Source organism: Stigmatopora nigra, chromosome 6, assembly GCF_051989575.1.
Source record: "Stigmatopora nigra isolate UIUO_SnigA chromosome 6, RoL_Snig_1.1, whole genome shotgun sequence".
Classification (NCBI taxonomy): domain Eukaryota; kingdom Metazoa; phylum Chordata; class Actinopteri; order Syngnathiformes; family Syngnathidae; genus Stigmatopora; species Stigmatopora nigra.
Genome location: NC_135513.1, coordinates 1,915,852 through 1,938,351, shown reverse-complemented (window position 1 = coordinate 1,938,351; position 22,500 = coordinate 1,915,852). Strand labels below are relative to the sequence as shown.

Sequence of the window (22,500 nt, the reverse complement as noted above, 5' to 3'; positions counted from 1 at the left end):
GCGGCAAAAAAGACTGCGCTACAATGATAAACAGCTTCTCATGTCTTGGCCACCTGGCTTTCTCGCATCTCAATTTTTTTCTCGTATCTAGAGATAATTATTTGCTAGAAATTTTCCTCCTATCTTGAGCTGCTCGTATGAAGATGTGTGATTGATTGGCTGGTCACCAATTCCAGGTGTCACCTGCCCGGTGCCCATAGTTGGCGTGAAGTTGCGTAAAACAGGAGTCACAAAAACATGTTCATTTCAAAGGACATACATATTCCCTATTACAAAGATGCATGGTTCTATGACAAATTTGCAGCCGAACAGTGATGCCTAGTGACACCTATGATGGTGGTGACACTGATGATTGTGATATGGATTGAAGGTCCCTATGACATTTAACCGTGACACGGATTGAAAGATTATGTGCAAGGATTAGTGACATACAAATTCTCTATGACAAAGAACAACCTGTCAATAATCATAATCTATGTCTTTAACACATCTCAGTGACTGTTGTACCTTTTTCATGACATCAATGCTGAAACTTAATAAAAGCGCGACTTGTAACTTGGGAAGAGAGAGAGTTCTGCGGAGCCGAGCGCGAGTGCATGACTCGCGCCTCCAACCTTTCCCAGCCGCCGGTTGCTCTAAAATATAACACAGTCTCATGCCTCGTTTTTCCTTAGTGCACGGTTGGTAAGTATGGGGATTTGTAACTTCAGACCCAACATTTAACTGGTGCCAAAACCCGGGACCTGTATCTGGGCGGACGACCACCGCCGAACCGAGGACACCGAGAATCTGTCGACAGCGTCTCCCCTTGCGAGACGGGTTTTCCCCTCCGGCCCCGGACGTTCGCCCGGACACCGGGTCCCACAAACCAGACCGGCACCAAGGACTAACAGGTATTTGTTGTTTAATTATCACGATTATCACGATTTACACAAAAGTTTGAAAAAAAAACACTAAATAACATAAGTAACATAAAAGAGGAAGTGTTTGAAAAACACGCTCGCTCATCAAAATAGTTGTGTTCAAAATAACTAATATTTACCAGGTCAGAACAGAACTGACTGGGATTAAAAATAATCACCTAAAACACAAAACATTATTAAAACGGTGCACCAAAAGAAAAGAGTGAGTATTGTTTGTGTGTGTGAAGGGAAAGGCGTAGCCGCCGCCCACTCTAGGGTAGAAAAAATGGGCCAGTAACTGAGAAAAGATGAAAAGATATACATATACAGTGTTCCCTCGCTTATCCAAGTTAATGGGGACCGGGACCACCCGCGATAAGTGAATTTCCGCGAAGTAGGGATTCCCCTTCAAAAATGCTTAATTTGAATTTAATTCCAATTTTTTTTTTTTTTTTTTTTTTTTTTTTTTTTTTTTATCAAAAAAGATTACACCCCGGTATACAGTATACCATATAGAATACGGGTAGAGAGAGTGAAATTCATGTTATAACAAAAAAAACTGTAAAATCTGTTGCTTCAATGTAATATTTGTATTTTATTTTTTATTTTTTCCAATAAAAATCCGCGAAGCTCTGAGTCCATGATAGCTGAACCGCGAAGTAGCGGGATAACACTTTATATATATATATATATACATACATATATACAAGAACGCTGTGACACGTTCATAAATATTGACGATTGCCACGCAAAATAGGAGTTTAAATGGCGAAAGAGATTCCTTAGACGGATAAATAAGATGTAATAATATGAGTTATTATAATAACGTAAAATATGTATTTAAGAGATAATGATTTAGAAGCAGAGGAAATCAACAATATTAATGATATCAAACATAAAGACAATGCACAAATTGCATTTATCCAAATTATTAATGATATCAAACATGAAGATAATGCATAAATGGCATTTTTCCAAATTATTAGGTAAATCGTACCTGCCAAGTTTAGATAAAATAATTAATTTAGGATAAGCATGATTTATGTAGGATGAAGTAGGGATGATATATGATCAGTGCACAGATCATGCCCATTGTTTGCTCTGAACAGAACAAATATGCTTGAATTCGAGTCATATCAATGACTATTAGAATATAACGGATTGCATAAGCATCAAACAATTGATGTTAACCAAATGACATTAACCTATTTCTTTTGAGGATGATTAGTGCTGATAGGACAGCAAAAGGTGGTTAGCTGCCAAGAAGCCCCAGACTGAGGATGGTGCTCTCCACTAGTGATAAAACAGACCACTGATGTCTGTGTGTAAATGGTTGTTTGTATTTTTGTGTTTTTGATTGGCCAACCACCAAGAAACTGATAGGTGCATCAATAATTACCCTTCTTTGTAATTATCAATAACTGCAGGCAGAAATCTTATTCAATTATTGACATTTAATTAAATAGATTGGATCACAGACAAGAACCTTAAGGGAAGATACATCTTCAAAAGTATCCCCTCAAACAGTATGTCGCGTACGGCTTCAAGGCATTTGGATAAAAACAATCACGCCTTCATTTGACCCAACAATCATATAACAATTACATAAAGAAGCCCGAAGTGTGTCACGAGTGTTATGGAAATGGCAGATATCCCGAGTCCTTGCTGCCTCTAGATCAACAGCCCTCAGAGCCCGATACTGGGTGAGATGTAGCATAAACAATCCTTGGATAAAATGTCCACGTGAGAGTGGACCAGGCGGCTGTCTATGACCTCGAGCCGAACAATTGGGAAGATTGATTTAACAAAGAAATTAATTACTACACATATATGTATAATAGTAATAGAGAATAAGCCCAACATTCCCCCATTTTTAGAATGTATGTTATTAATCATTTCTTAGTGATCAAAAATGGAAATGTCGGGTGACTGTGATTTTATCCGCCTACTCCTTACTCACTTGGCTGGTCTGAAAAAGGAAGAATATGATCATTTTCGTCCAATTCGTCCTTGGAATTACCGTACTCCTGGATTTCACTGCTTTCCCCGGTACGTTTCATAACCATAGATATAATTCGTGTAATTTAGAATTTGTAGGGGCAATTGCAGTAGTTATAAGTTGGCTTAGCAAGGAGCGCAAACAGGGGATAAGACAACACCCATACAATGTCAAGGTAGTAGCATATATGGCTACAGAAAACACAACAGATTGGGCCAAATCCTTACATTTTCCAAAGTTCTTATACCCCCAGTCTGTTAAGCGGACAATTCTACTCCAGACTGCCTTTTGCATATTGCGGTTTGCAGGCCACTAATGGCCCGGGTTAGGGACCCATCGGGTGACGTGTTGTTCGGTATGAAGGTCCAACTTTGTTTTCCAAACATTTTGCACCCCCCCCCCCCCTTGCTCCATAAGGAGCATCTCCACCGCTATGCGATCCTGGAACGCCATCAGACTGGTAGCTGCCCATCGCTCCTTTATGGCCACGAATTCCTGTTCAGTATGATTTTCAAGGTTTTGGACATTGTAATGCAGGTAATTTATCTCATCCACATTTTTGTTGTTGTTATATCTGATCGTATTTTCCATTGTCTGGTAGTTTGTTCCTTACACTCCATTAACAGCACCCAATCCCCCGTTTGGGAACTCCCTGTTTCAGAAATAAATTTCACAAGTTAATAAGTCAGTCCAAGCTTTCCAATCTTGACCAATTTCTGCAACAAGGCTTTTCCCAATCTCCCTTTTGGGCTGTTATGTACCACACATGTTTCCCACCATAGATTGATCCCTTGTATGGCAACCAGGACATTGCATGTCTGGAAATTTGATTTAGAAGGTAATGTTAATCAAATGTAAATGTTAATGTTGCTCGCTTTATCCTCCCGTATGAAGGTGTATCCTCAATTAAAACGCCTCCGCCTCTCCCTCCAACTGGAGAAACCTACCCTACTGTGGAGAGGAATATAATCACAATCATCATTAATCTCATTGCCCCAAAAGCAATAATTGTTTTCAACATTACTTTTTGTCTTTGTTTAGGGAGTTTTCTTCTTGAAACGTTTTAATTTAGACAACCTTCTTACTGTGGGAAAAGGTGCATCCGTGTCCCCCTTTCAGCTACTTTGATAGTTGTTGGCGTGGTTAGCAACATGGACCCTCCGACTTTGCGTTGCTCCAATGTTTCTTCTTTATGCTGCGTATCAGCACCCAGTCTCAGAGAATGACCGTCACTTCGTCCGTTTCCTGTTTAGAAGCAAAATCTCCCTCAGATAGCCTAAATTTGGTGTGTTTTTTCTAAAGATTTCCTCACGTAGTTTGCTAGATTTGCCTCATCATCCAATTCTCATTGTGTAGTGAATAATAGCAACGAAATATGAAACCTAGTGCCAATTTCTTCAATTTTTTATTAACAAAGTGGGTGCCATTATTACTATAGATAGTTTCTGGAATTCCATATTGTGGAATGATATCTTACTTATAATTCAATAAAATCTATATGTATCTTTTGAAATGGATATGTAGCTATGCATTTAGATTCAAATCATAAGCTTTGTTGTGCCGTTGTAGCAAGGCCACCACCCCCTTGCCGAGACATAGGACTTCCCTTGACTCAAGCCCAAATTATTTTCAACCTTGATCTTTTATTGATAGATTATGTCTCGGTGGCCTGCCAATCAAAAAACACAAAAGAACAAACAATAAACATTCAACAACATCATTCACGCTCACACTCATAAACAGAAAATTTTAGTGTGTTCAACCAGTCTAGCATCCATACTTTCATTTTGTGGGAGTAAACTGGAGTACCCGGAGAAAATCCACAAATTCTCGAGGACGCCAGGAATGCCCCACATTCCGAAAGGTCTGCATCCACCCCGCATTCATTAGTAGATCCTCATTCATTAGTAGATCCTTTAAGACACACACACCCACTCTAGCAATAGTTTTACATCTAAGATTTTTATTTTCACAGCCGTCATGACCTAATGGCCCCCTATCAGTTTTTTTGGAACATCCCAATTCCGACTATTAGCATGCCAATCACCTTTTTACCGCGGCCATTCAAATTTCTTTCTACTCCATCCAGGTGATAAGATAATGTCCCTCATTTGTAAGACAAATTCCTCCACGCTAATTTTATGCGACATGACGCCGTCTACGGCCTTTATCACGTCGCCTTGAGTCTAAATTCTATGAACCAAAATAACACAGCACTGCTCTCTCCCCACATTAGGGTTGGCAACCTCGATCACCGTCGAATTTTGCCCATCCCATTTTATTCATAGACAACCCATCTACTTAAAGCGTCACTTGTTTCAAACCATGAAAGGCCCCACTAGAATTTGGGCATCCAGCGCCAGATAAAGCCTATTTAAACATTTGTCTCAAATTTGTTTTAGATATGGGGTCCCCAATTTCCAAAATATCCCAGAATTCATGCACCAACACATCCTGTCAAAAAACCCAAAACGACTAACAATCTATTTCTTAGCCAGATTTTGAAATCTGGAGAATTGCTCCTTTCCCCCCTTATCTAAGCTTGTGTTTTGCCAATCGTTATCACTGTAACATTTAGGCGTATTAACCCCATCATTGCAATGCTATGAATATCAAGCTAAAGTTCTCCTAATTTGCATGCCCTTAAAGCAGTAGAAAGCAATGTCATTTGGTTGTATCAATTCATTAATGCTTATCCAATCCGTAATATCCTTAAAGTCATCAACATGACCTGTGTCAAAGCATATTTCCTCCCGCCAGGACAACAGACAATGTTCTTTCAAGTGCACTTTGAAAAACATTCCATGTTACTCCAGTCTTAGGGAAAAATGCTCATCCTAAACCAATTATTTTATCTACAATTCACCTAATTATTTGGATGAATGCCATGAATTTTCTCATGCCCCTATTGCATTGTTAATTTCCCGTCCTATGTCATCAAAAGCCAAATAACTCTCATTACCTACGATATACTTTGCAAATCACCTCATATGATGTTTACTTAAGACAAGAGTCATTTCCCACAGCTCCCTGTTACCAAAACAAAAATCTACAACAATTAAATTGGAGAAATCAACCTTTTGTTAGGCATTTCCTAATTACAATTTTCAATGTTTAAAAAAAAACTCAAATTGTCACCAATATTCCATAATATTGTAAATTTTTCCATCCTCGCCTTTTCTTTAACCAGCCAACCTCCTGGATTAAAGTATTTTGAACAATCAAACTATTCAAAAATAGTATTAATATTATTTTATCCTTTAACTAAGAGCCCTTTGAAATCCACAATTGCTCAAGAATTACTATTTTGCTCTATTCCCAAATCCAAAGCTTTTTACCAAATCAACCTTTTACTAAACCGATTTTCTATCACCTGAATATACATTTCTGTTTAAAACCCAAAAAAATGAATGCAAAAGCATTCACATAACCTTGCATTCCTTGCAGACCATATATTGCTCTTATTCTGAAAAGTCCAAACAGAAAACGCCATAAGCCGCTAACTATGACCTCCACTCTTGCTACGAAAGCAGCATTGTTATCTTCTGTTTACAAACCAGCGAGTCACCACTTGGAACGTTGCCTCTTTTTCTTTCCTGTGCCCTAATACAATGCTTTCTAGAGAAGACAACCATTAAACCATTAATTTAACCCCTCTTCCGATATCCAACTACATCACAATATTTTTCCCAAGACCCCATATTCAGAATATGTATGCTGCAAGCACAACAATATAGCAAAATCCCATTTTCTGCCCTCAAGTTTGCTTCAGCACCCCCAAGGCCAATTATTATTATTGTAATGTCTTCACGGAAGGGATCCACAAAATTTTAGTCGTTTACACGGTCCGCACGCTCCCGAAAGGCAGTCAAATCGTCTGCCCTGCGGCCACACGTTTCACTCCCATCTAATCAGCAGCCGCTGCACCAGAGCTCTTCTCCCGTAGTCGACACATTATTTGGCAAGTCTAGAGCATAATAAAAACACACAGTTGACATTCCCTGCTAAACATTTAAATGACCATTTTGTATATATTATTTCGTCTTTTAAACACCATCTTCCCGCTAGCGGACGGGATCAAAACCAGGCCAAGCTGCCATTACATTGCTGTAAATTGACAGTACATATAGGTTATATTAACAAAGCACCTCCAGCACTTGGAAATAACCATTCTAATTGTTGTTATACAAGCCCCAGCATCACAAAAAAAAAACAATTTAATTGTAATCACAAAAACGTCATACCTGGATTAACCAAATCAAATACCAGTGTCTCCATTAATTTTCTAGCTCAACATTCTCATATCCAATATCCACATTCCAAATCATTCTAAGCCGACATTCCTTGTTTTCAGAGAACCTCTTGTCTGGGTAATCATGTAATATATATACCCCAATTTTCTACAAATTATCTCTGATTTTTGTCGCACTTTACCACCTCTCTTCTCCCTCTATTTTGGTTAAACTTCCTCCGCTCCCCTGACATATCTCGGTAAATATTTTCCCCTTCAGCCGAGGAGGCCCCGCTATTTTTCCTTACCAAACAGCACTTTCCCGCTGCCTCAGTCTTAAATATATCCCCGTCATCCAAGGGAGCCCCACTATTTTCCCAAAATAGTATTTTTAACTTCTCCTCAGACTAATTTCGCCATTAGTGTCTGTGGAACAAGCCGTCACACTTTAATAAAAATATATATATGTATATTACCTCTATGCATTAGTGCATATATTATCCTGTAGGTTTATCATTTCATGCATTTTAAGATGGCCAGCAAACCCATATTTATTTATCCATAAATATAGCTGTCTAATATTTTAAAGCGCTTTGTCTTCCCACAAATTTCCAATCCTTACAAGGTAGACCTATTTTTTTTATCGTCATCCAAACCCGCCTTACAACACGTGTTTCCCCTATTTCACTTTTTTGTAGTGAGTTTGTGTGCCTCACACAGTTAACATTTTTGTTTTACCCCTTCGATTGTATTTCCTAGGCTTATCTTAATTTTACTGCAGAAACCACACAAACCCCATACAACGTTTACAATATATTCGTGCCTACCCTTGAGACACAAGACACTTTCCAGCAAAGTGCCCCAAAAATGTACCTGCCATTGACTAGTATAAACACAGGGATTTTATCGCCGTCACCCAGGACGCGAGTAACATTACCCAGAATGGACCTTCACATTCAATTCCCCTTTAACGGATTTGGAATCTCCGTCACAACATGCAGACATTATTGTGGACTTACCCGAGATCGCACCAGATGTCTCCCTCCAGCAGGATAAGTCTTCAACCGTCGAGAATCCAGGCGTCCAAACCAAGGGTTTTGAAGATGCCGTGCACACGGTCTCTTACCAGATGTCGAACAGTAGCGCCTGGGTTCCCGCTCCGGTATATTGACCTCCATGGCTCCGAAGGACCAAATGATAGGTTCATCAATAATTACGCTTCTTTGTAATTATCAATAACTGCAGGCAGACAACTTATTCAATTATTGACATTTAATTAAATAGATTGGATCACAGATAAGAACCTTAAAGGAAGATACATCTTCAAAAGTATCCTCTCGAACAGTATTTCGCGTACGGCTTTAAGGCATTTGGATAAAAACAATCACGCCTTCATTTGACCTAACAATCAAATAACAATAACATAAAAAAGCCAGAAGTGTGTCACAAGTGTTATGGAAATGGCAGATATCCCGAGTCCTTGCTGCCTCCCGATCAACAGCCCTCAGAGCCCGATACTGGGTGAGATGTAGCATAAACAATCCTTGGATAAGAAGTCCACGTGAGAGTGGACCAGGCGGCTGTCTATGACCCCGAGCCGAACAATTGGGAAGATTGATTTAACAAAGAAATGGATTACTAAACATATATGTATAATAGTAATATAGAATAAACCCAACAATACAATCAATCGATTAGATATCGAGGTGGAAAAGGATTTACCAAATTGGAATCGATTTCTGAAATCGCCAATAAGCCCTTTTCAGGGATGGCAGCGAAGGATTGGAGATTTGAAATCAATTTCTGAAATCGCCAATAAGTCTTTTTGGAAGGCGATGAAAAATTATAGAAAATTGTTTAGTCCAAAGAAATGTTTTGATGATAATGCATTGAATTGGAGGAACAAATCTGCAATGCTAAATTTTGGCACTGAAATGAAAAAACAAAAACTGTGCATCATATGAAATTCCAAAATACCATTGATTTATAGTGATAATGGCATCCAAATTGTGTTAACAGACTAATTGACGGGATTGACAAAATGTTCCATATTTCGTTATGAAATCATTGCGCCCACATAACGAGGTCAACCAGACAACAAAATATGGAAATCTTATTTAGTAGACTATAGACAAAATGCCATCATTCACTACACGATTGGAGCTGAATGATGAGTAATCTGGCTATCTGCATAAAAGAAAAACTTTAAAGAAACACATTAAATTTGAGTTAGCAGAAGGAAGGAGGCTGTGCTTTTCAACAAGAAACATGGAGAAGACGCACGAGCAACCCAAGATGAGAACGTCCGGACCAAGTTCTGCTGACCAACCAGCAGACATCAAAATAGCTACCTGAAAAGGAGGATGCAGATCCACCTTTACACTGTAAGGAGGTGCTCTCAGTGGAAACGTTTGAGGAGACAAGTAAGAAACTTTTTGACGTGATCAGACGTAGTGGCAAGCACTCCAATATGGATTGGAAAGATTATTACTCCGGGAGAAATACCGTAAGCCATAAGGAACTTTTGATATTGATTTTATTGTCTTCATAAAAAGAGCGAAAGCGTTTCAATTGAGACCAAACCTTCTTACAGATAGTTAATGAGAACGATTAGAAAGAAAATTGATAGAAATGTAACTGGATTTTAATTTTATGCCTGACTATTGAAAAATATTGATTAAGAAAGTTTTATAGGAGATGATTGGCAAACTTCAAAGACAATGGAATTTGATAAAAGGACTACTAAATTGGGATATTTTAAATTTCAAACAACTGAGTTTAAAATGCAACACGATACACATTATTGAATGAATTCGGACTTGATTAGTATGCATTTTATAAGTAATGAGTTTTAATTGCTCTAAATGACTCAATTATGCTAACATTATTAACCCTAACAAACAAGGGGTGGTTACAATTTAGTGGGTTCAATTCTACTCAGAATTATAAATGTGTGCATTTGTTTCTGGATACTAATTGATTTGAATGTAATTGTTGCAGAGAACGGAAAAGCTGTTTCCTGAGGAGAGAGCAGCCTGATTTGATTTTTGTATTTTTTCCTATTTTTGGTATGTTTAGTTAATTTGTGAAATTGCAGGAAAGGAAAAAACAAATATACTTATTGATCTTAACAAGGAAGCAATGATCAAAATAGAATACCAGCTAGCATATTTAATTTTGACTGATAAGGATTTAAATTTTTCACAAACTATAGTTATAAAATAAGTAAGATTGTTGTGATTTTTGTTCATTGGGGTTTTAAGCCCAACCACATAGCGGTGCGCAAATGTTAAGCACACGCTGAAGACAACGACAGAAAACAGCAGCTAATGCAGCAGAAAACACTTACCAAACAGCATACACAACAACAAAAACTGAGTCGATCTAAAAACTGTTAATTGATTTGAAATCATTAGACCACAGAAAGAAAGGATGCATAGATACATGAAGAAGCAGAACAATCTACAGACGGCCTATTCACAGCTAAAGGCCTACCATCCCTACCAAATAATTTATTCCAAAATTGAGACATGGAAGGAGCCATGTCTCAACAGGGGGGAGGATGGACATGGCACTGCATGTGTTCCATGTCCCTGAGGTCTAAATACCTACTTTAAATGTCACAGAGGTCCAAATACCTACTTTAAATGCCCCAGAGGTCTAAATACCTACTTTAAAGGTCCCAGAGGTCTAAATACCTACTTTACATTTTTTGTAGGGACTGTTTAATTGGTTACAGACAATGTGCAAGATAACCTCAGGCCCAAACAAGTGCAACGGGGAGACAAAGTTGGAACCTTCACAAGGTGTCTCCTGAGAGGCCGCCCGTCGCCGCCTTCGAATTCGACTGCCCCACACCTCCAGCTACCCCCCGGATGAACTAATCCGTGTTCCAGTGGCAGCTCTAGCGCGGCTGAGGGTAACCCCTAGAGGCCTAGGTGGCCTAACAACAACAACAACAGGAAGGGAACAAGCACAGCCTCTTCGTGGCCCCTTCCATTCAACCAGACCCCTGGGCGAATGTGCTACGTCAGGCGTGCACCCCACGACTCGGACCATCGGCCCAGTCAGGGAGCTGGCGCCACCGAGACTCTGGAGTCCCCCCCTCCCTTTTTTGAGATGGGGGGCTTGGTATCCGGTACTGGCCTCCCACCTCCTCCTCCTTGCCGGAGATGTTGAGACGAACCCGGGACCTGATGGAGATTGCCACCACTGCCACCGTCCGATCCGTCGTGGCCAACCTCCGCTCCATTGCTCCGCCCCTACCTACCCCGCCCTATGCCACAAACAGTCGGCCTTCAGCGGCCTCTCCCGGCAGTTGCAGACCGGCCCTTGGAGGTGCGTGGGCCACGGAGGCCAACCTCTCGGCCCTCTCCCTTCTGAAAGGTTGATTTTTTGCTTCTGCAACATGGCAATCGAGACCGGGATCCGCTTCCTCGCCTGCGCGGAAACCAGTTGTGGAGCGATGACCCACCGCGGAAGGCGCTGCCGTGGAGACACCCCCGAGGCGTCCCCATGGCGATGCCCTGTACAGGCCCCAAATTGAGACAGTCGCCGGCTGCGTTGCCGACGACCTTGCAGCCCGACCCCCGTCCGACTCCCAGCACAAAGTGAAATGCGCCGGCTGCCAGCGTACCATCGCCAAGACGACCCAGCCCCTCACCTGTTGAACCTGCAGAGCCTCCTACCACCGGTCCTGCTCAGGCACTACCCGTGATGCTGCGGCAACTATGAGGTCATCTGACAGCTGTTCCTGCCCACAATGTGCCACCACCCCGACAACGGCTGCCTCCCAACCTCAACCCGACCCCCCAAACCCCTCCTACCTTTCCCAAAACCAAAGACGGACATCCCCGACATAGCCAAGAGATCCCCGCTGCGCATCTTGCAGTGAAATGCAGACGGCGTGATGACGTGGGGTCGTACACGATCATAGTTTGTGTGACCCGGCGCCGCTGGTTGACGGTGCACAACCTCTACGCACCACCATGCCGAAATCCGGGACGAAACTCCGAACTGGACCTTAACTGGATCGGGGCGAACACCGACGGGATCATCGGTCGCCTATCGGCGGTGACCTAAACGCCCACTCCGGCCTCTGGGACTACAACCAGCCAAGCGACAAGCGTGGGGCCGACATCGAGGACTGGCAGCTGAGGAACTCTATCACACTCCTCAATTAAGGGTCTGCAACAAGGGTGAACCAAAACACCAGCGGGCTTAGCACACCCAATCTCACCTTTGCCTACCCGCAGCTCGCCAACCATGCCAAATGGACTGTTGATGAGGACCTTGGATCCGACCACTTACCCCTGTCCATCTCAGTGGCCTGTGTCGTCCGCCCGTCGTGCCCGCCCCTACCAACGGCACAGTGGAACCACAAATATGTCGACTCCCTCAACCAGTCGGCCAAGGAAGCAAAGTGGGCTTCCCTATTGGAGGAGCTGGAGTTCAACCCGGACACCAGCAAAACGTGGCGATTGATCCGCTCTCTCAGCGGATCACCTGATAACTGCGCGCAGCATCACAACGGCCAACTCTACACCACCAACATGGGGAAAGCCGATGTTTTTTGCCAAGCACTATGCCGCAGTGTGCAGACTCTCCTTCTACAAAGAAGAACGACGCCGCATCCGAGAGGCGAAGCACGGGGTGGATGCCCCATCAGCTGACAACAAGAGCTGCGCGGACTTCAGCGAGCGGAAGCTGAAAACTGCAATCCATCAGATGTGACCGACGGGCGCCCCAGGCCCGGACGATAGCCCCCCCCCCCCCCCCCCCCATCCTTCATCAAGGCGCTGGGACCTGCGGCCAGGCGGGAACTCCTGGGAATCTTCAATGAATCCTTCAGCTCCGGTTCCTGCCCGCAGGCATGGAGAGAGGCAACCATCCTACCTCTCAGGAAGAATGGCAAACCTGCCAGTGACATCTCCTCCTATCGTCCAATCAGCCTGACCTTGTGCGTGGTGAAGACCCTCGAGAGAATCATCCACAACCGAGTACACTATGAGGCAGAAACCCAAGGTTGGATTTGCAGAGAGCAGGCGGGCTTCCGCAAGCTGAGGAGCTGCGAAGACCAGATCCTCCACGTCACGCAGACCATTAGCGACGGTTTCCAACATAAAAAACCGCTCCGCGGAGTGATGGCCCTGCTGGACTACAGCAAAGCCTACAACTGTATCTGGAAGGAGGATCTCCTCCTGATGGTGCTTGATGCAGGCATGCCAGTCCAAACTGCCCGGTGGTTAAAGAGCTTCCTCTCCGACCACCGAGCCAGGGTTCAAATAAACAGGGAGCGGGGAAAGTCTGTTCCAATGCGCCAAGGTCTCCCCCAAGGCTCTGTCCTTGCACCACTCTTCTTTGTGTTATACATCAACAACCTCCGAAGAGTCATCCCAGCAGATGTCGACATCGCGCTTCATGCCGACGATGTTGCCCTGCTGGCACAAAGCACGCGCAAGGAAGACGCTGAGGCGGCGATCCAGAAGGCAGTCGGGGCTGTTTGCAAGGGGAGCTGCAAAAAGAATATGATGTTGAACACCTCGAAGAGTTGGGTCACCTTCTTCTCATCCGACTCAGGGCAGGCTTCCTGGACCCTGTCCGTCACTGTGGGAACAACGACCCTGCACTTCAACCCCACCTCCAAATTCCTTGGGGTAAAGCTCGACAGGTGCCTGAGTTTCGGGCCACACGTGAAGGCCGTCACCAAGACAGTGGCTTCCCGAGACCGCATCCTTGCCTGTCTGACGACAAAAGACTGCGGCTGGCAAAAAAACAGTCTACGCTCTGTCCACCTCGCCCTACAGCGAAGCGTCATGGACTACGCCGCCCCAGCATGGCAGCCCTTCCTGTCGCAGTCCCGACTTGCCAACGTTGGTCGCGCCCAGAACAGTGCCCTGCGCATCGTGACGGGCCAACTGAGGACTACACCAGTCGAGGCACTGCAGCTAGAAGCGGGCGTGTGCTCTTACTCCTCGTGAGTAAGCCAACTAGCAGCCATCTCCTTCGAAAAAGCCCCCTGCCTCCCTCCTGATCATCCTCGGCATGAACTTGTTACTAAGACAGTCAGGAAGCATGTCGGCCCTCCCTCCCGCCCTGTCCAACCAACGAGAAGTCTTTCCGCCCTCCATCGAGTGCCCAAGGGTGAACGACACCGACCTCTGGACGGTCTCTGCAACCCTTGGGAGCGCCACAAAACTCGATCCCCCGCCAGTTATTCGGGAACGTGCCATCTCCGCCAACGGTGCAGTCGCACCAGAGGTCACCATCTATACCGACGGTTCTGCTACCGATGGAACAACGGCCGGCGGGGCCGCGATGATCGTCATCACTGGATATCCGGCAGACCCAGTCACCACGCACTCAAAACCGATGCGTGAGGCCCCTATCACGTCCTCTTTCGAGGAAGAGAAGGCAGCCATGACGATGGCCCTGCAATGGCTGACACGAACGTGGCTGGTGACGTTGCAATGTGCTCTGACAGTCAATCACTACTGACTGCCATTGTGAGCCACTCGGCCGACACCGGCGAAATCCGTCATCTGCTGAACCTGCGCATGGCTCGGACAGCCCTCATGTGGACCCCAGGTCATTGCAGGTTGCCTGGGAATGAGATGGCAGAGGCCCTGGCGAAGGAAGCCGCCTCCTCCAAGGTCGATGAGCCACGACCAATCTCCTTCGTCCCAGCCAAAGCAGCCATCAGATGACTGATTCGTGACAATCCTCCAAGACCGGATCATCGCGCAGCGGTCGTCTACCCAAAATAAAACTGGCGCCTAGACTGTGTGCGTGTGAAGAACCGTAGTGACGCGGTTCTCTTCGCCTGCCTCCGCTCAGGCCACCACCCAAGCCTGAGAGCTTACCATCACCTTCTCAACCCTACCCTCGACCCAACCTGCCCCCTCTGCCGGGAAGAGACGCAAGACCTTGAACAATGCCTCCAGCGTTGCCCCGGCCTCTCTTCCCTCCGCCTCCAGATCTTCGGTGTCGCCTCGTCCTACTGGACGTGCTGGTGACTGAGCCGTCCAAGGTGCTAGCGCCAGCCAGGCGTACTCTATGTTAGGGTCACCTGGGTGCTGTCTCAACAACAACAAGTGCAACGTCCAAAAGAGCGTGGGACTTGAAGAGCGAACAAATGGTGCGATAAAACCAAGAAACTGAAACTTGTCCAAAGAACATGTAAGCTGCCGTGATGCTTGTGTCTACCCTGCTGGAGCTGGTGAAGTCTGGTGACCAGATCCCGATTTGAGTCATAAAAAGGAAGTCCTGGTTCTCGCCACGTTGGGAAGGCCCCTTCGAGGTTCAACTCACCACCCCCACCGCAGCAAAGATTGCTGAGAGGTCGACGTGAATTCACCAATCCCAAGTCAAAGTAGTTCGAAACGTCGGTGACTCTGAGTAGACTGGAAGTCGGACGGTTCCAAAACCCTTGTCTGTGAAAAAAATCATCTGATGTCTGCTCACCTGCCACGAGCACCACTCACCTAACCTTGACCTCTCATAGTTTTTACACCCTCACACAGAAGCCAAAATGAAAGCCGCTGCCACCTTCTTCACTGTGACTGTACTATCAGTGGCAGCCTGGGTGTGGCTGAATTCCCCGCCCCCAGAGATTCGAGTCGAAAAACAAGACGATGCCGTGCTGCTGTCACAGAGGAAAGTGTGTAGCCGTATACCCATTTCCACAGGAACAGGGGACAGGTCCATCTCATCAGTCGACTCCAAACACTGTAACCACGGATGGAGGTGCGTGTGCCATAGTTGAAGAACATTGCTGTACTTACATCCCTGACAATAACCAAACCATAATAGACGTCCCACACACCATGAAGAACCTTAGGGATACCATGACACGTGATGACCAGGTTACCCCTGGCTGGTTAGACTGGTTATTCTCTGGCTCCTGGTCCCAGGTTCTCTTTAAAATTTTAGGCCCTGTCCTTGTGATCATGATGTTCATCTCACTGTGTTATTTGTTCCTACTGTATATTCCCAATGTCTAGGAGGTTAGTCGCCCTTATGTTCGTGGCTCAGATGTATCAATATAACTTATTACGCATAGCGGATTATGTTGACACTGTGGACAACGACACAAAGGTGTGACCCTCATCTTATTGTGTTTCCCTAACTTCAAATTCAGTTCCATTCTCAGACCAAGAGGTTCTCGCCAATTCCTGAGAAAGGTTCAAATGTTGTGAATCTATTAATGAAAGTAATACTGAGAAGGCTTAATTGTTTTAGTATTTATTGATGTCCTTTTAAATCCACAACAGTAGGGAATGTGAAGTGGGGTAAAACAGGAGTCACAATTACATGTGCATTTCAAAGGACATACATATTCCCTATTACAAAGATGCATGGCTCTATGTCAAATTTGCAGCCGAACAGTGATGCCTAGTGACACCTATAATGGTGGTGACACTGATGATTGTGATATGGATTGAAGGTCCCTATGACATTTAACCGTGACATGGATTGAAAGATTGTGCGATGATTCGTGACATACAAATTCTCTATGACAAAGAACAACCTGTCAATAATCATAATCTATATCTTTAACATGTCCCAGTGACTGTTGTACCTTTTTCATGACATCAATGCTGAAACTTAATAAAAGTGCAACTTGTGACTTGGGAAGAGAGAGTTCCGCGGAGCCGAGCGTGAGTCATGCACTCGCGCATCCGACCTTTCCCAGCCGCCGGTTGCTTTAAAATATAAAACAGTCTCATGCCTCGTTTTTCCTTAGTGCACGGTTGGTAAGTATGGGGATCTGTAACTTCAGACCAAACAGTTGGCTAGGATAGGCTAATAGGGATAAAATGGGAAATGTTGGGAATAACCACAAATGGGCAATTTTGAGCAAGCAAGATTTGACAATTAACAAAAAACAACAACGAAACATTTACATAAAAACAACTTCAGAATCTATCTAGTGTGATGAAACACCATATCTTGTTGGGATCTCAGGATTCATAAAATCAATTGTTGTAGCAGTTTATGGTCTTTGGCTTTTAAAAAAAAAAGAAAATGCTGTGCGTTTCTCATCATATTGAAATTCATAATCTCCCTATCATTTAGGGTACCGTGCTGTGTGACATCATATTGTTGAATTTTCTGAAGGGAGCAGAACTGTACAAGGCAAAGAAGTTTGAAAAGGTAAAATCTTTTATTTTTTTATACCTTTTGTTAGACCAATAATTTTAGCACCAGACTCCAATTCCTTAACTCTGTCTCATCCCGTCAAACAATGGAGCATGTTCAGCATTGGAGGAGAAAGACCAGGGTTGAACGAGTTAATCCACAGATGATTTATTCCTGACAAAATGATCCATACATAGCTCCGGGTCTGCCTCCCAAAGAATAAGTCCACTGAGTGTCGCTGTCCCCAGCGGAGGATGAGGAAGACATCGCTCCAACTCGCATTTGCCCAGTTATATTAGTACAAAAAGGCATATTCATTCGCTGATTGACAAGGAGATGCGGACTGGTCCACGACTGCCGAGAGGGGTATTTTCTTCGGACTTCACACACTCCGTCCTTTGAATCCACATCATCCAGACCTCTGTTTCTGTTTGTCCTTCAAAGTCCCTACCATCTGTCTCCTTATCAGCGTGAATTCAACCTAAAAAGAAGAATCTCAGACAGCTTTTTGTTCATTGTAACTGAGTTAAGAACAAGAGTTTAATCCTACAGTAGTAATATCAAAATGAAAAAGCTACAATAAAATGAATGAGTAAAATATGTCATATTCTTCACTTTGCAGCTCCATAACTAACATGCATGTAGGGCCGACAAAAGTTGAATACCAAAATGTATTTGAAGACAATAAATCGCTCGATATCAATAAGAAAAATGTATTCATTTTCTGAAACACTTACCCTCACAAGGGTAAGGATAAGTGTGAGAATGCAGTTATAGGAAAGGTATTTTTGACATAAATAGATAGGTATTTGATAGGTCTGAAAATACAACTTCAGGAGCAGGTTAAGAACGAGTGAGATCAATTTAAATAGGAAAGAGGTTTATTACTGGACTGCAGGATGGTTGGAGAATGCTCCGACAGCTGCGAACCTCTCACAGCCTGCCTTCCTCGCAATTCTCTCTGAATGAACAGAGCTCAGTCTTTTTATAGGAACTAAAGGGTAATATTTCTAAGACAGTGATGTAGGACAGAGCTTATGTAAACAAAACTTTGGGCTAACATGGTTAGACAGTAGCAGGTTTAAGTTGTAAGCAAACACGATATTTTTATAGCACACACAAACTGCCGCAGCCTATCTTATATTGAGCGTTTCGAACAAACAGTTCCAAAGTGAGTTGGCCATATTCCACAATACAAGGAAACAATTGCAAGGCCAGCTAGTTAGCTATCTTACAATTCATAGTCCGAACAAACAATTGCAAGGTCAGCTAGTTGGCTTGTCCTACATTGACATGAACAAACAATTATTAAACCAGTTGGCAGGTCTACCCCAATAGTAATAAGTAAAAAAAATAAATACATAAATAAATATATGAATAAATAAGCGTGTTGCTGAAATACATATATATATATATATATATATATATATATATATATATATGTATATATATGTATGTATGTATTTCAGCAACACGCTTATTGCTTCATATATTTATACATGTATGTATGTATGTATGTATATATATATATATATATATATATATATATATATATATATATATATATATATATATATATATATATATATATATATATATATATATATATATATATATATATATATATATATATATATATATATATATATATATATATATATATATATATATATATATATATATATATATATATATATATATATATATATATATATATATATATATATATATATATATATATATATATATATATATATATATACATACACACACATATATATATAGATAGATATATATATATATATATATATATATATATATATATATATATATATATATATATATATATATATATATATATATATATATATATATATATATATACACACACATATATATATATAGATATATATATATACACATACACATATACACATTCACACATTTTAATGCACCGCCATCTTGGACATTATGCTACATTTGCAGCTAAATACCAAGTTGGTACTGAGAGAATAATTGCCTTTGCATTGCTTTTGAATGACATTATGATATTATTGTCTGTTTCTGTTTAGGTCTGAGGATAGCTCCGTTGGTAGTGTGTCAAAAGAGAAGAGGATGCTGCTGCATTCTACCCTTACACTGACTTGCTCAGCATTTGCAGAGATCAAACTAATACTGTACTAACTTGATTACTTACAGTGTAAAAAATAAAACGGCAGCCTTTTGAAAAGGTAAAGTATATCATAAGTGTAAGTCTTACACTTATGATATACTTTACCTTTTCAAAAGGCTGCCGTTTTATTTTTTTTAAGTGCATGTTACATTTTATTGTGTAGGGTGGTGGTGGTGGGGGGGGGGGGGGGTAGATAGACAGAGACATACCAGACAAACTGACACTCAGGGTCGGTTTTAACACCCACGTGGCTTTATTGCGAGAGTGAAAAACTCTGATATCTAACTCAGTTTTAAAATCCTTTCTGGGCAGGCAAAATTGAGCATTAGTTTGAATATCAGTGGAGGTGTTTCAGTTTAGAAGGAACTTCCAAATATGTTCTCCCCTGTGGTTAGCTTGTCTGGGCAATTAGTCCCTTCACTTGGGGTAAAGAAGGTTTATTATACCAGTCCCCTGCTAAGAACAACTGTTTAAGAAGCGAACACCCGTGCTAAATCCAGAAGTCACATCTACGTGTGACAACCCGAGTGACAGTACAAGTAAACACTTTGATCAGTGTGTGTAAAACCAAATGGGCCACAAACTTGAGTCTATACAATGAAAGTACAATGGAATGCCACGCGAAGAGACAGGCTGTGAATTTGACAGACACAATGTTGGATACTTAGACAGATTTTAAAATGTTTGAGCTCGGACCAACATGGATACACTATACATTCCTAAAATAAAGGACAACCAAACTCAATTTCTGTGCCAGCAACCTTTTCTAAAAGCATGCTATTTTACTTGCTAGTGGAAGTCTCAATAACAGCTAGTATATTTTAGTGCGTACGCTTGTGTATGGTTAAAAACAGAAATTGCACACGTGACTGAGAAAGTGCCTTTTAATACGGTGCACCTCAATGTTATGAAAATACAGTATCACACGTGAACATAATTTTTTATCACCAAGAGGACACAAATAACAGACATTAATAAACCCTGATTACTATATATATAAACACGCGCGAGCGCGCCTAAGTGCGCACGCATGCATAAACACACACACACATAGGCCCGATGGAACAATAGGTTAGCGCGTCGGCCTCACAGCTCAGGGGTCTTGGGTCAAATCCAGGGTCGGTCTACCTGTGTGGAGCTTGCATGTTCTCCCCAGGCCTGCGTGGGTTGCCTCTGGGTACTCTGGTTTCCTCCCACATTTCAAAAACAAGCATGGTAGGCTGATTGGACATTTTAAATTTCCCCTGGGTTGCCCATCTCCTTGTTCCCTGCGATCGACTAGCCATTGATTCAAGGTGGCCCCCGCCTCTGGCCCGGAGTCAGCTGGGATAGGCTCCAGCAGTGGTGGACCGTCAGGGCCTGCAAGGCCTTTTCTGCTGGCCTGAAAAATATCTGAATCACTGACTGATGTTAATTGTTTTGCCCTTGAATACTTAATAAATAATTACAAAATTGTCTGTCAGCTTCCTCTCATTGCTTTTCCCGTCGTTGCGCTGCTTCCAGATGTGTTTTCATGCTTAAGCATCTATCTAATCACATTTCAGCCATTACAGGGTCAGAAATCTACATGGGGGCCTTCACAATCAGTTCTGCAGGCCCTGCAGCATAAAATAAGCGGCGGCAAAACTGTTGTTTTAACGAATCAGATTTCGAGCTGGCGACACCAAGGCCTTCTCACAGACGTAGGGATACGTCATTGCTTTCACAAACTATGATTGGCTAGTGATAGAGTGGACTAGCCTTAGCTACCAAACTATCAGTAGCGAACTGCACAAGCAAATTGGATTGGATAACTTTTTTCATCCCGTATTCGGGAAATTTGTTTGTTGCAGTAGCAAGAGGGTGAGGATGCAGAAATAGGAAAGGCATTTTACACAAATAGGTAGTTAATAGTAAGTCAATAAATAAATACATGAATAAATATATAAATAAGTAACCGTGTTGCTGAAATTATATATATATATATATATATATATATATATATATATATATATATATATATATATATATATATATATATATATATATATATATATATATATATATATATATATATATATATATATATATATATATATATAGATAGATAGATATAGATAGATATAGATATAGATAGATATAGATAGATATAGAGATAGAGAGATATAGAGAGATATAGAGAGATATAGAGAGATATAGAGAGAGATAGAGAGATATAGAGAGAGATAGAGAGATATAGAGAGAGATAGAGAGAGATAGAGAGAGATAGAGAGAGATAGAGAGATATAGAGAGAGATAGAGAGATAGAGAGATATAGAGAGATAGAGAGATATAGAGAGAGATAGAGATAGAGATATATATATATAGAGAGAGAGAGATATAGAGAGAGAGAGATAGAGATATATATATAGAGAGAGAGAGAGATATAGAGAGAGAGAGATAGAGATATATATATAGAGAGAGAGAGAGATATAGAGAGAGAGAGATAGAGAGAGAGAGATAGAGAGAGATAGAGAGAGAGAGATAGAGAGAGAGAGAGATAGAGAGAGAGAGACAGATAGAGAGAGATAGAGAGAGAGAGAGAGAGAGAGAGAGAGAGAGATAGAGAGAGAGAGAGGGAGATAGAGAGAGAGAGAGATAGAGAGAGAGAGATAGAGAGAGAGAGAGAGAGAGAGAGAGAGAGAGAGAGAGAGAGAGAGAGAGAGAGAGAGAGAGATAGATAGAGAGAGAGAGATAGAGAGAGAGAGAGATAGAGAGAGATAGAGAGAGATAGAGAGAGATAGAGATAGAGAGAGATAGAGATAGATAGAGATAGAGAGAGATAGAGATAGAGAGAGATATAGAGAGAGATAGAGAGATATAGAGAGAGATAGAGAGATATATAGAGAGATAGAGAGAGAGATAGAGAGATATAGAGAGAGATAGAGAGATATAGAGAGATATAGAGAGAGATAGAGAGATATAGAGATATAGAGAGATATAGAGATATAGAGAGAGATATAGAGATATAGAGAGAGATAGAGAGAGATAGAGAGAGAGAGAGAGATAGAGAGAGAGATAGAGAGATAGAGAGATA

General features: G+C 42.1%; 1 protein-coding gene across 19 annotated transcripts in view; it reads left to right on the top strand.

The window, feature by feature from the left end:
• The window catches only part of LOC144198439 (P2X purinoceptor 3-like), a 205,747-nt gene that overhangs the window by 67,325 nt on the left and 115,922 nt on the right, over nt 1–22,500 (top strand). For 9 of the 19 annotated variants that reach the window (XM_077719448.1, XM_077719449.1, XM_077719453.1 and 6 more), the window contains 3 exons: nt 3,319–3,438; nt 17,210–17,287; nt 17,385–18,656. In XM_077719448.1, the coding sequence (XP_077575574.1) occupies nt 3,319–3,438; nt 17,210–17,287; nt 17,385–17,450 (264 nt within the window). In that variant the 3' untranslated portion in view covers nt 17,451–18,656. Of the gene's footprint in view, nt 1–674; nt 894–3,318; nt 3,439–17,209; nt 17,298–17,384; nt 18,657–19,344; nt 19,517–22,500 lie in introns of those variants that run through there. The other 10 variants (XR_013326709.1, XR_013326710.1, XR_013326711.1 and 7 more) reach the window with 10 other exon arrangements.